The 15,289-nt window shown below is 34.1% G+C and overlaps 1 protein-coding gene across 1 annotated transcript in view; it reads right to left on the bottom strand.

Moving 5' to 3' along the window:
- Nucleotides 1-429: 429 nt before the first annotated feature.
- LOC143913204 (netrin receptor UNC5B-like) overlaps nucleotides 430-15,289 on the bottom strand; it is a 119,550-nt gene continuing 104,690 nt past the window's right edge. The window contains exons 9-13 of the mRNA XM_077432868.1: nucleotides 3,139-3,279; nucleotides 2,906-3,032; nucleotides 2,720-2,832; nucleotides 2,387-2,644; nucleotides 430-2,202 (exon numbers count right to left, since the gene is read on the bottom strand). Coding sequence (XP_077288994.1) covers nucleotides 1,022-2,202; nucleotides 2,387-2,644; nucleotides 2,720-2,832; nucleotides 2,906-3,032; nucleotides 3,139-3,279 — 1,820 coding nt within the window. The 3' untranslated portion in view covers nucleotides 430-1,021. The remainder of the gene's footprint in view (nucleotides 2,203-2,386; nucleotides 2,645-2,719; nucleotides 2,833-2,905; nucleotides 3,033-3,138; nucleotides 3,280-15,289) is intronic.

Raw genomic sequence — 15,289 nt, forward strand, 5'->3', positions numbered from 1 at the left:
TCTTTTTACTTCTAAACGGTAGAGATTATATTACCTATAACATATGAAGTTACTGTTTATAAAGTGGAAATTATTTCATATTTTTTATATACATAGTACGTAATGTAATACAATAGATAGGTCCATACTTCCTTCTTCAAATTTGCCGAACCGTGAGAAATCATTTCAATGACAGCTAAACACATATTAAGCAATCAAAAAGTCAAAGAAAATTTAAAAGTAGACGAAAATAAAACCGAGATATACATATATTGAGATGTTGCTGTGGAGTAATTTCCCAATTTGATTTGGCATTGTATGTAAACTCTGCTAAATATTATACATATGTACATCGTTATATACTTTATGTTAAATATAATAAATTAGATGTTTCCATACATTTTTATTTTAATTAAAATAATAATAATAAATAAAAAAAAGATCTTTTTTCATTAGTTTTTGTATAATCAATTTATTTCCAATTTAAAATATAATGTTTCATTGCACACATTCATCGTTCATAATATACATAATTATAGTCACTATTAATACCTGTCGAATTCCGGAAAATGTTTTGGAAACAACAATAATATTTCAATCAACAAATAAGCCTAATGAAAATTTTCAGCATTTTGCCGATTATTATAATGTTTTCCAAGAATACATTTAGATAAACATGCCTCAAATGTACATGTAAACGTTGACTTTTTTTAATATTTTACTTTTTAATATTCATAATTGAAGTACTTTGTACATCACTTTTCTATATATATGTACATATAGCTAATCTTACATTCATATTAATATAAAACGTATAAAACTACCGATAATAAATTACGTTTGCATTGTATTAAACTAAATAATATTCAACATGCATTGAATAATACCTTGTGTGTAATCGGTCATCATTTTAACAAGTCATTGGTCAAAAAGAGTATATGTAGTGTGAATTTAATAATAGTAAGTAGTAGCTGTATCTGGAAATTCGGTTACTTAGCATAAATAAAATTCACAATATTCATATACATAAATTAATTATCATTCAGAGCCAACTAGGTCCTAGACAACTTTCAACAATAATAGCAGCATCATTCCTTCCCATTTTTCTGAATATGGCCGCTAAGTCGGCCACTGCATTGGTACTTCTATGCCTGCATTCCCATAAATCTAAAATGTATTCCGTAGGAGATTTCTTCGTGGCAAAGAAGTTTATATATCTATCAACATTCAATTCTTGGGCTAAGAGTCGCCAATCATTGCCCCTAGCATTTGGTTGGTCTAAACAGGAGCTCAACTGTTTTTTAGCAGACTTGGGCAATCTAAAAGGAGTCACATTATCGACTACACACGTGTTGATTCCTTTGTCACTCATCGTTAAACATTTCTGCTTATCGACAATTACCTTATCAGTCATATTTAAATGTTCAATCACATCTATGTTGTAATCATCGCAGATGAAATTTCGCTTGCCACCGAATGGTGAGTTCAAATTCATTTCGTTGTTCGACGATATGATGAACGTTTGCTTATGCGAAGGATTGTTTATTTGGCACACTGATATCTTACATTGCAAGTGGTGAATACTTTCCATTTGATCTAGGGAGAAACTACAGTGTAGTGAATTAGACATTGAGTTCCAAACGTGTGAAAATGGAATTTCTTGTCGGGTCGTGCCAGATTTTGGTTTCCAACCTAGCCCAATATCGTCCAGCGTGAAACACAGATTGGAACCACCGTCTTGGAAAAGAAATGACTTTGGTTTGTCTATCATTATACCCCCAAGCTTCTTTTCTTGTTCGGCACAATAGTGCAAAGCACAAGGAGTGTCTTCAAATACATATATTCTAGCACTGTAGTCTTTAGTGGTGGCACAGGAAAACGGTGGGATGAAAGCTGCTAGTTTTAAATTTTTAACAGCTTTGCCATTGAAGCTTTCTCCAGCCAGTACGAAGCTTGTGAAGAATTCAGTAATTAAATATATCTTATCCGTATCCAATTGAGTAAACAGTGGTGTGTTTATTGTCTCTTGGCCGAGATTGACAATTTTGACCCATTCTGTTTTGTTTTTGGTTCTCGTGTTGCTTCCCGATTGTGTGGCATATATTGAAAGATTCCAAAAACCATGCTTAAGATTGGCGCAATGAGGTATTTGGATGATTACGGCTTTGTTGAATTTCATTGAAACAGGACCAGCTTTGACGACCGGACTCAACTGAGTTGTTCCTGCAAAAGAATTACAAAATGTTTTAGCAATCGGAAAATTTAGATTGAATATATGTATGTAATATGGGTCTATCTCACGGGCCCGAAAGTGAAACGCAAGTGAAATGCGTTTTCGGGCGTTTCACTTTCGGGCCCGTGAGGGAGACCGATGTAATATAATGGTGGTTTAATATAATTGCAATACCTTCAGGAAATTTCGGTCTGAATCTATCTTCTTTCATTACATATATATAGCAAGTTTCACTCTTTCCTTTAGAAACTGCACCTTCGGGGATTGAAAGTGCCACACCGGCAGATTCCAAATTCAACCAACTGCCATTTGAAGTTACACTTTGAGATACACTTGTTTCCGTATTACTAATAATGTCAGCAAATAAATTAGAGCCAAGTGGTAAGCTGGGTAGTCTGACGGAGTCTGTGACAACGTCGTATGTTGAATCGGCTGAAATATTATTCAACATATTATTAAGACGAGATTTATAATTTAAATTGAATCATTACAGTATTATATACTTACAACTTGTAAAACAACTAGTTGTAGAATGTTCCGATTCACTGTACGGTTTCTTATCATAGTTTTCACTTTCGCTCGATGAGCTCGGCACGCATTGGTCTATCGGAGCCGAGTAACTAAAATAGAACATAATTAATGGTATGAAATGTTATTTTATTCAGAAATATTGTTTGAATTTGAAAAGCTTACTTATTGCTTAGTTGAGGGACGTCGTAATGATGTTCACTAGTGCTTCTAGTCAACGGAGAAGGTGTTGGTTTGATGAGAAACGGTGGATATTCATAGCAAGCTGGTCCAGCGCCATGTTGAGTAATATCTGCTGATTACAAACACAGTTTTAATAAATATTGGTACTTTTTATGTATGTATGTACATATTTATACAACATTTTCAATGATAATTTAAATTTAACTAATAGTTACTTGATCTAGCTTTGTTGTACAATGAGTGGTCACGATCTTTTCTTCTGAGGATTCGATAGACAACTCCAGCAACCAAAGTAAATACGACAATGGCTACAGCCAATCCAATATAGAGTGGAAGATTATTAGCTTCATCGCCGACTGAAACAACGAACATAATATTTAAACATTAAAAAAATTAAACTATATACGTAAATATAGGTTAGGTTAGATTTTTAGGGCGAAATCACACAGAGAAGAACGGTACATCGTGTGCTTGGCTCCCCGCGGTGGTGTTTCTCCTACATTTATTCAAATATGGAATGAACCGTTATCAATCACTGTCAAGTAAAGATAAATACAAGGATAAAATTTTGCCGAAAACACTCCAGGGGGTGATTTTGGGACGGTGTGTGCTGGGCTTTGTCATGCCACATTTTTGTCGCATGTTTTAAAGTATCTGAAAAAAACCATGTGCCGTGTTACTTCCTGTGTGATTTCGCCCATAATGTATTTAAATATCTTATATATATTGTGTGTTTATCACATTATTTTTTAAATGCATCAAAACTATGATTTAGATTATTTTTTATAAACGAAATGCTGAATTTTCCAAATACCCAAGCTATTATCAAAAAAAGCATTATGATTCAGAACTTTCAGTTTGCATTAATTGAATTTTTTTTGAGAAAATCAAAAAAAAATGTTCTTCCAAAACACTGAGATGGAATTACTATTCGTATTGTATAATAGTAAAAATTATTTATTTTTTTGGACGACTTAAAAAAAGTCAAAGTAGACATTTATGACATACATATGTATGTGTCTACTTATAAAAATAATTACGAAAATATTAAAATTATTTGTTCCTGCAACAATTCAACAATATTTTACCTTTTAAAATGAATATTTTTTACTTTTAAGAACTAAAAAAAGCATAAACAAAAATTCTTATAAGATTTTCATTACAAGATCGCCATAAATAAGATGACAAGTAGCTTCCAATCTCAAAAAAGGTCCCTTGCTCTATAGGAACTTTTTTAAGTCGACTAAGTCACAAATAATTTTTACAATTACACAATATGAATAGTAATTCCATCTCAAAGTGTTTTGAAACAAATTTGAATGAATGAAAGCCAACAACATTGAGATCGAGCAAACGTTCCTTCGTGATTGACCGGTTGGGAACCCTTGCTATAGAAATATTTAAATTCTATTTTCTAGTAGAATTCCGTCATTGATATAATTTATTTTTTAAATTTTATTATAAATAAGCCGAATTGTTTGACATTGAGCAGGTGGATAAAATTTGCATAATAATTGTTTTTATTTTTAATTTTAGTGCTGCTTAGTGTGGGTGGAGGATCCAAATAAAAGACCAAAGTCGCTTCACAGCATTTATTGGGTGATTAAGGAGAACCACGCACTGACAGTGCTCCGTCAGAATGCCTTGGTATGGCCTAAGTACCTGCTTATAAATGGCAGGTCGCTCAGTGCATCTTTACCTATTGTTATAGTCACGTACCAGATATGCTGTCCCACAGTCTCGCACTGTCAGTTCTGAGAACTCTAGCGGGAAATAGCTGGGTGCCGTTACCGACCACTAAGTTCATTCGGCGGCTCCTTTTAGCATATGCCACATCGCCTCTCTCTTAGGTGAAATCGTCCCGATTGACCGACAAAATAAAACTAATAAATCTACAGTGGAAGCTACATATATTTACATCAGATAGCAGTCACAGTTACATTTAAAATGACAGCAGTTATGTCTACAGTTTTTGACTTTGAGTAAGATTGAATACTAAACACTTTTGGTTCTAAACAAAAAACTATAGAATAAAAATTCACAATTATAAAGCATATTTTTTTTTGTATTATACAATACATATGTGTACGTTTATACGTAGATATAATAAAATTATTAAAAATTTCCACTACAAAATGATGTAAAATATAATTTTTCATCTAGCAGCGACACAAGCATTGCAATTTGCATTTTTAGCATTGCAACATTGTCATTATATCAAAGTTGACGACTTTGCTTTTTTCCGAGATGCACCCGTGCGTCCTTTGACGGCTTAAATTCCACGGAAAATTCGCAAACAAGTTAAAGGGGAAAATTTCAATTTGGTTTTTCGCGAGACGGAACTGGGGTTGCACACGGGGGCACACAAAAGACTCATTGTTGTACAACTCGAATATTTCTCAGGGGTACACACACACACACACATACATATATTACACGTAATATATAGGGTACAGAGGGTCTGCATTCCTCATATTGTCGCTGTTACGTGCAGAACTTCCAATGTCAACCGGAAAGACGTAATAAGAAAGCCTTTCATAGCCCTCCTTGTGTAGAACCATTATGGCGAACTGCGCAATATGGCGCGCCGCAACAGGCGAAAACCCCATAAAATTTTAAGCTCCCAAAGACGCACCCATTGCATTTATGATTCAAACGATGAAGGAATGTAGTCGAGGAACCTTCTGTCTACGTACATCGGAAATACTAAAATTCTGACTGTCGTAAAAGTTACACATTTCGACGATCGAAACACCCGTAACGTGTGTACGCACACATATTTGCAAATTGTTAGTACTTCAGCGTCTTCGTGGATTATGTATTGAGTAAAATTTATATTAACCCTCCCTCACCGAAGTGGGATATGCATGTGCCCCAATTTTTACGTTTTTCATAATAAATATGTGGTTTTCAAAGCTATACACCCTATATTTTTTGTATTCCTAGAATGAACTACAAGAAATTTGTTTTAATATATTTTGTATGATTTTGAATGAACTATATACATTTCAACGTTCCAAAGTATGATTTAAAGGCGGTAGTGATGTCATGTTTTTTTGACTGTTCGATTGTGTATTCTTGTTGATAGATGAATCAATGCGAGAGAAAGAGACAGCTATATTTTCGTAAGCTATTGTTTTCGACGCTTTTGGCGCGAGGCTATTGAGCCATGCAGTCGCCTGTTGGCTTTTCCTATGTGCGTTGTTTGCATGTCGATATTTGTCGTTATTTTTTAATACAAAAATAGTCAAAAATATGCTATAGGACTAAAACTTTTTTATGTTGTTGTATACATATAAAATGATATATTTTGATTAAAAAATACTGGGGTCTTACTCGACCCCGGTTCGGGACACTCGTTTGATCTTGACGCTCCCAACTATTGGGATTGAGGCTATCGAGTCATGGCTATTGAGTCATGGCTATCAGGTTATCGAGTCATGCAGATCAATAGTCACGCGCCAAAAGCGATGAAAACAATAGCTTACGAAAATATAGCTGTCTCTTTCTCTCGCATTGATTCATCAATCAACAAGAATATGCAAGCGAATTGTCAAAAACATGACTTATCGCTACCGCCTTTAAATCATATTTTATAAATGTAATTTTTTACGATGTACCGCTTTTCTAAATTATACAAAATCTATTAAAATAAATTTATTGTAGTTCATTCTAGGAATACAAGAAATATAGGGTGTATAGATTTGAAAACCACATATTTATAAGTAGAAGTAAGTCGTAGTAGCAATCGGCATTGGAAGTTGCAAAAATTCACAATCCACTACTTATTATAATTTAGTCAGTTTGGATATGTATGTGGTTTGGAGTAAAATTTTTTATATTTCAAACTAGTGAACAACTAGTAGTCAACTAAATTGAACAAAAAACCAGTTCAATTCGCATTTAAACGGTAAAATGTGTCCATATATAAAATTCTAATTGATAAATTGCACAGTAAAATGCGACAGAGCTTTTGCATCAAGTCTATCGGCTAATTTTTTCGGTTTATTAAAATGAATGCGTCGTGAAAATTAAAGCAAACATTTTTACGCGACAGAATAAAAGCCCACATTATAATAATAATGTTGGGGAAATTTTATACGCCAAGCTTTCGCATGTTCAGAATTTTAGCCGAGGAATATTTCACATTAACAAATTGTAGCGATGCGTTTGTGTTTTTAAACATTTAAAAAGTTTGTTTTAATTTAAAAAAAATTAGAATGTGATCAACCCACGACTTTATCTATGTATTTGAGGAATATAATATAAATATAAAAAAAAACAAAATTCGATACAAGCTATGAGAGCATTTTAGATACAAATTGAGTTGAATTGAACTTATGTAAGGAAACTTACACAAGAAAAAAGTTCTACTTCCGGTTATCGAATTTTGTTCCAAAGGGGTGTGGAAAAAATCGTGTGGTCACAACATTTTTGACTTTTCTAAGAGGAAAAACCCCACTTTCAGTTTATTAAATTAAATTAAATATTTATTTCCATCACACTGATGCAAGGATTATACTTGAATTTTCTCGTGAAGAGTACACATGTATAAAGGTTGAAAAAAATAAACTGTCATTTCCTGTTGGCAAATGCTCATCAAATTTTATATATAACTTGGTATTAAATTTAAACTTTTAAATATGAAATTTCAGTTTAATACACCGAAAGCTTTCTGAGGAAAAAAATATAAAAAGACTGGATCCTTTAAAGTAAAACTACTATTTCCGGTTGAGTTAAAAATATTCAGGTATAAAATTTATAATTTATATTACATGTAAAAAAATCAAACAAGAGTAAACTGCCACTTCCGGTTTAGGGATGCTTACCAAATTTTATAAATAACTTTTTATTACGCTTAAACTTCTAGATATGAAATTTCAGTTCAATAAACCAAAAGGTTTCTGAGAAAAACATAAAAAACCTCGATTCTCTAGAGTAAAAGTACTACTTCCGGTTCAGATAAAAATATTTAAAAAATATATGTTATAAAAGTTATTATTTCTATTACATTTAAAAAATTTTCAGTCCGATTCAGTTAGAGTTTTGGGAGATTATTGATTTCAAAAACTTAAATAAAAGAGGACACCTATGTATAAGAGGAGGTAACATTTCCGGTCAACTTAAAAATTTGAAAAAAATTTACGTCGTATCGATAAGAATGTCAGTAACCGATACTAAATTTCAGTTCAATAGGACTAATGGTGTCCAAAAAATCCCCAAAATACACATACACACACACATACATTTTTTCTAGATCATAAAAACGTGACCAGTAATCGATTCTGAGTTCGAATCAGTCAAAATCTCAAGTTCGAATTTTCACATGATCACAAAACTTCATCTATTGTTACTACATACATAGATAAAGTAAAAATCAGTCTGATTTGGTTAGCGGTTCGGGAGATAATTAAATTGAAAAACTTAAAAAAGAGGACATCTATAAGGGGAGGTACTATTTCCAGTCAACTTAAAAATATGAAAAAAATTTACGTCGTATCGATAAGAATTTCAGTAACCGAAACTAAGTTTCAGCTCGATAGAACCAACGGTGTTCAAAAAATCACTAAAATACACAGACACACATGTGCATGAATCAGTGATCAGTGATCGATTCTCAGTTCGAATTATCGCATGATCACAAAACTTTATCTATTCTTACTACGTACATAGATAAAAGTAAATATTCGTATTGTATATATATAGTAGCAAAAGCTTCATACATATGTACACATATTCCATAAAAATCTCATAATGTCGAATCGTTGTTTATATCCTTATCTACACATGTTTTAAACATGAAGTCGTATGAGTAGATATGGACGCAATAGCATTCTCATGATGAGAATAACATCGAATTGCCAGCTTTTAGCTGTAGTCCGACAATCAATATAGAAACGGGTGGGTGGTAGAAGAGGGAGGAGGACCAGGAGGAGGGGAATCTTTCTAAAACTCCCCTCGCATTGAGAAGAATGTATGTGCCGAGGATCAGGAGAATAAGGGAATCGCAGGAGCCGAACAAAACATATAAGTCCTGGCGTGACAGCCTGACACGGATTGCACAGACGTTCCCCAGGGGTGTGGGAGGGACACACGGACATGTGATTGCACTTGTAGTTGGGAGTCTGTCTGGGGCAAAACGAGAGTTATGATACCTGGTACATGGCCAGAACAATAATTGAGCATTGTTCTGGCGTGGGACGCGAGATGCGATCGAAATGGATGGGCGAACCGATCAAAGCTTCAACTTGCGACTTTGCTTGGGTTTATTTATTAACGGCGAAGTTTTTTCACGATTCAGAGTGAAGTTTTGCAGTGTTGCAGATGGCCGTGAGCCCATCATCTGCTCGAGAGGCGGAAATCTCTGACAGGAATGTGCACTTTTATCCGATATGTACTTTGGGCGCGTTAACCGCTCAAGTGGATGCTGGGGTGAGGAAAAACCGCCCCATAGAGGGTCGAGCAATTCGCGGTTGAATAAAGTCAAAAGTGAAATCTTGTATAATGCGATAAAATAATATACACTTTCTATATATTTTCCTATACTAAATATTAAGGGAGCTAATCTTGAATAAATACATATGTATATGTATATTGCAACTATCATTTTAATACACAAAAAAGGTGACAAAAGCGATATCAAGAACTACCGACCCATTAGTTTACTTTCAGCGATCTACAAGCTCTTCACGAAGGTTATTACAGAAAGGCTGAAGAATATCCTCGACGAGAACCAACCTATAGAGCAGGTAGGGCTTAGGGCAAATTTCAGCACAATGGACCACCTCCAAGTAGTTGGCGAACTAATCGAGCGCGCCAACGAATATCAACGGCCATTGTGCCTAGGTTTCGTCGATTATGAGAAAGCCTTCGATACAGTTAGTCATAATGCAGTACTTAACGCTCTACAAACACAGGGAGTGCCGGAACCTTATGTGGGACTGTTAGCTGCAATATATAAGAATGCCACAGCTTCGGTTAAATTTTTTTCAGATACAGATAGATTTAGCATAGGAAAAGGAGTATGACAAGGAGATACAATATCGCTCAAGTTATTCAATGCGGTGCTTGAGGGAGTTTTCAGGAACTTGGATTGGGATACAGCCGGAGTAAGCATCAATGGTCGCTTCTTGAGTCACCTTCGGTTCGCAGACGATATAGTTTTAGTAGCTCGTGATTCAGCTGACCTACTTATCAGACTAACACAGCTGGACAGGGAAAGTAGAAAAGTAGGATTAAAAATTAACGTAGATAAGACTAAACTAATGTTCAATAGTTATTGCATGCCTGATAGCATCCCCTTAGATGATAAACCAGTAGAAGTAGTAAATAATTATTTATATTTAGGTCAAATAATTGACATGTCTGGTAGTAAAGATGAAGAGATAAAGAGACGTATGAAATTAGGATGGAGTGCATTTGGACGGATGAATGCTGTTTTTAAATCAAAAATGCCACTCTGCCTGAAGAAAAGGATCTTTGATCAATGCGTTTTGCCAGTGATGACGTATGGATGTGAAACTTGGACACTGAACGCCAAGATGCTAAATAAAATCCAATGCACTCAAAGAAGTATGGAACGCTGTATGCTTGGCATAGCGAGGAAAGACAAAAAGCGGAACACGTGGGTGAGAAGCATGACAAGGGTAGTGGACATAGTGGATAGAGTGAAGAGATTGAAATGGCAATGGGCGGGTCACGTAGCTAGGAGGATGGACGAAAGGTGGACAAAAGAAGTGCTTGAATGGTACCCGAGAGAAGGCAAAAGAGTAAAAGGAAGACCGCAAGGAAGATGGGTGAACGAAATTAGAAAAATGTGCGGAATGAGATGGATGAGTGTTGCGCAAAACAGAGACGAGTGGAAGCGTGTCGGAGAGGCCTTCATCCAGCAGTGGATGGCGAATGGCTGTAAATGATGATGATGATGATATGTATATTACATTTTATACCAGGAAGGCCTTACAGGTAAACCCCAATGCGTCTTCCATGCCAATTAAAAAACAATGCAGCATTTTTATTACAAGTCGTTGAATTACGAGACACTGAAAACTCGCAAATTCACGAGACATCTATGAATCGTACATACATTTTATTGTACATTAATCATCCTCAAATAGTGGGGACATAGTAGATAGGAAGGATTTAAGCCAATTTTAATCGGGAACTGTTTCAACAATGAAATCAGAAAAATTGGCAAACTCTGATAGGAAACGATTGACCTGGAGTCACAAATATCCAAGTCTAACCAGCAGCACTACAGATATACAGATATATCAAATATATGGCAACAATTTCTCCAAAAGTTGTCAATGTGGATGATGTTTGTATGAATTCGCATTGTAAAAAAATGCTTGTAATAATTGTATTATAGTATCATATCTATATTTGAGTACACTCGTCGCTCTTGAGCCATCTGTAAAGGCGAGTGTGGATGCGGTGCATCCGCTCTAAAATCGCCAGACAAATTGAACGATAGATTAACGGACGGCTGCTTTAAATGCAATTCTCGTCTTCTCGAATGATAGATTGCACATCATATAACGGGTAACCTTTCGATGTGCACAGATTCAATTATTAAAATGGTAATTATTAAAATTGAGTTGGATCTTTCAGGCGAGTTTAATAAGGCAAGATTCGATAAGTTCTGAATCTTGCCTTATTAAACTCGCCAGAAAGATCCAAATCAATTTTAATAATTGCATCTGTGCACATCGAAAGGTTACTCGTCATCTGATGTGCAATCTATCATTCGAGAACACGAGAATTACGTTTAAAGCTGCCGTTCTGTTAATCTGTCGTTCGTTTGTCTGGCGATTTTAGAGCGGATGCACCAAACCCGGCGAGTGTACATGTTCGATAGAAATAAATAAATAAAATCTATTTATATAAAATTGAATGTCTGTTTTTTTGTCTGTCTCTCTCGTATAGGCTCCTTAGCCACTCAACCGATTACGATGGAACTTTCAAGATTTGTTGTATGCATGTCCGGGAAGTTTACTGCTAAAAAATAAACGAGAAAAAATCTCTTAATAATAATAATATTCGTAATTACGATTTTACCGACGCGAAAGTTTGAAGCGCCATTGTGTAGTCAAGGAAATGTGTTCATTGGTAGCCACGTTACCAGTTGTTTTATGACGACACAGCGTTGAAGAGACGTTAGTTGAGCTCCATTTATCACTTGAAACGGGAACGGGAGTTGCATGCCTTATTCTGGCATTGCAACGCATGTCGGGTTCAGCTAGTAAAATATATAAATTTTGAAATCATATTCAAATATTTGATGAGGAGCCATAAACTGATAATTGATAAACAGATAAAATGATAGGGAATTATCGACTTGGAGTGACAAATATCCAAGCCTGACCAGCAGCACTACAGATAACACTCGGGATATATTATTTTCAATCAAGTTCGACCTACGGGATGGAACCCGTTAACCTTTCGGTGGATTTTTTTTGTATGCGGTATATTCAGCGTCGAGCTTAAGATGAAAAATGTATATATATAATAGATTTAATCCAGAAAAACATGATTTTTAAATACCATGCATGCCAACAACCCAAATTTTTGACACGCTTCGCCGACGCACGAAAAGGCTCCCGGCTAAACATCATAATCTCGTCACCCTCGGTGAATTTTATTAGAATTTCGCGAAATAGGATGCGTTGCGAACGTCATTCAATAATTTGAAATATACGGTGGGATTTTCGCCGTTGTCTTTATTTTATCCCCGTGACGTGCCGGGGTTGACGTGACGAGGGATAAGTCGACGCATAAAACGAATCCTGGCACACACGCGTTTATGCTTTGATTTGTCCCCACATCGATACCTATATATGTATACATATGTATGTATGTATTTAAGAATCGTGGGTGCATATTCTCGAGAATTCTCGAGATCTCGAGTACTCACACGGGCCGGCAGGTTCCTTTAGCGTCCGCTACGATTTATGTTATGTCTGTAGGAGACAGTAAGTGTTGGCCCGCGTGCTCAACCAGTACCGACTCACTCCATATCAGGGCTGTCCAAATATTTATAAAATGCATTAAATTGAATAGAATGGATGTCAATAGACCGTGGTTACAATAAAACGGCGCCACATCACATACAAGAAGTAGTGTAGTGCTAAATAATAATTATTTTGAATAAAAATACAAATAATTTTATTTTACTACCGCCATCTATGTATAAAACTAAAGACTACATAGACGTCACCCAGATTTCAAATTTGCAAACTTCAAACGCGTCTTATGGTGCTTACGGACTAAACCAACAACGATTTTGGGCCAACTTTTTAACCAGCATTAGCGTACAAAATATCGAAATAAAAATTGAAATTAAATATCAAAATCAAGCTAAAGAGCGAGATTGAGCTAAAATTAGATCATCGTTGATGTTTTGAATTACAACAATATTTTGAATTACGACGATACCGCATTTAAAACCAGAGAAATATTATAATTTCTCTGCGTACGAGCGAAAAAAAATATTGTTGAAGTCGTCACGAGATGTTACTGTATTTCCACTTGGATGATCGATAAAGAAAAAACAATTCATAAAAAAACGCGGTGTCGGATGTCGGTGATTTGTCAAAGGGTTTTTTTTCTTTCGTCGAAATGAAATTAATAATCACACATTATCCGATAAATTTTACCTCTGAAATGATTTAATTACTTGATTTATTTCGACGAGAGAAACAATTGAAGAATAAAAAAATCCGTTTGATGTGACCGACAACACCCCGGGTTAGCAAAAATCGTTGGATCACCCATACTAATACATGATATATTCTCAGTAACTGCGAATTACGGGGAAGTAAAAATAATAATTCTTTGATTTTTTTTCGATCTTAGTGCGTATCTTCGTAAGTCAAAACATCTTCGACAAACAAAAGTCGAGGATTACCTGTATGTGATTGTTGATGATCTAATTTTAGGTCAATCTCGAAAATTTATTTTAATTGTGCATGTTCTGTTTTAACTTTCAATATTTAATTTTAATTTTAATATAATGATTATAATTTTATTTTGATACTTGAAGTTAATTTTAATATAATAATAATAGTTTGAATTTTGATATTTAATTTCAATTTTTAAATTTAATTTTTATTTCGATATTTTGTACGCTACTGGTTTTTAAAGTTGGCCTGTGGGCCGTTCATTGGCTTGGTGCGTACGCACCATAAAACGATATTTTATATCTATCGTAATGGCGGAGGTTCCATTTACTTATATTGATAACCAAAATGAGCAATATGACAAAGTATGTAAACGATAGGATAAGAGGCAAATTTTTTCCTGAATTTTAATCGTAAGTGAAACGTAAAGGAGGTTTGTAAAAAAAGAACCAGGGAAGTGTTTAATTTTTATGACCCCCCCCCCCCTCTTTTTTCATTATTTAAAATATATATATCCTAATTTATTTTATTATATTTAATATCCAGAGAGAAACTTACAGCTAAAATAAAGATAATAAAATAAATAGTTAAACATAGCCAATTTAAAAGTTTCTTCAGATAGCATGAAAATTGGAACTTTCTATGAAGGATTAGCCAATCAAAAAATAGCAATACAAAAAGAAAAATTTGTAAATAATAGTAGATTATGATGAGTAACAGTATAAAATTAAACGAAAAGGATTAAAGTAAAAAACAAAACAAAAAAAGAACGGGTTAAAAAAAACAATCTTGCAAATAAGTTCCTAATAGTAATAAACTGTCATGAAATAGGTCAATATTCTCTTCTAAGCCATTGTAAAAATTGCACTCTGATGATATAAAAATTTTGACGATAATTAGTGGATGCAATGGAAGTACTATATTGGTAGTTCAAATATTTATAAAAAAAATCAAATGCTTATTAACATATATTCCTATTGAAATTATGATTTATAAAAACTTCCTTCCATATATCCACTTCAACATCTTTGATTTTTCAAACCTGTTTTTTTGTGTCAACAGCAACATTTGCTTTTAGCATTGCCAAATCCATATGTATGTCAAAAAACTATGAAGTTTTAACATGTGAATTTAGAGATGACTATTTATTTAAGCTGAGTTCCCTTATTTTATCTATCCTCAAAGTAATAAAAAAAAAGCCCATAAATTTCATCAAAATGTCTTTTAAGTTCTGAATATACTCTTTTGAATATATCACTTTTCGGTTGTGGTCACCAAATGTTAGAACGAGAGTCTGAATATTTGGTCTATAAAAATTAAATATTATTTATTGATTTAATAATACATGGGGAAAGCGGAAAAGCTGATAGACCCACGGGGTTTGACTTAATATAAATAATAAAATAAAAACAAAAATATTCATAAAAATAATAAGATTAAAGAAAAAAAAGTAAACATGAAACAA

The sequence above is a fragment of the Arctopsyche grandis genome, chromosome 1 (genome assembly GCF_051622035.1).
Source record: "Arctopsyche grandis isolate Sample6627 chromosome 1, ASM5162203v2, whole genome shotgun sequence".
Taxonomy (NCBI): Eukaryota; Metazoa; Arthropoda; class Insecta; order Trichoptera; family Hydropsychidae; genus Arctopsyche; species Arctopsyche grandis.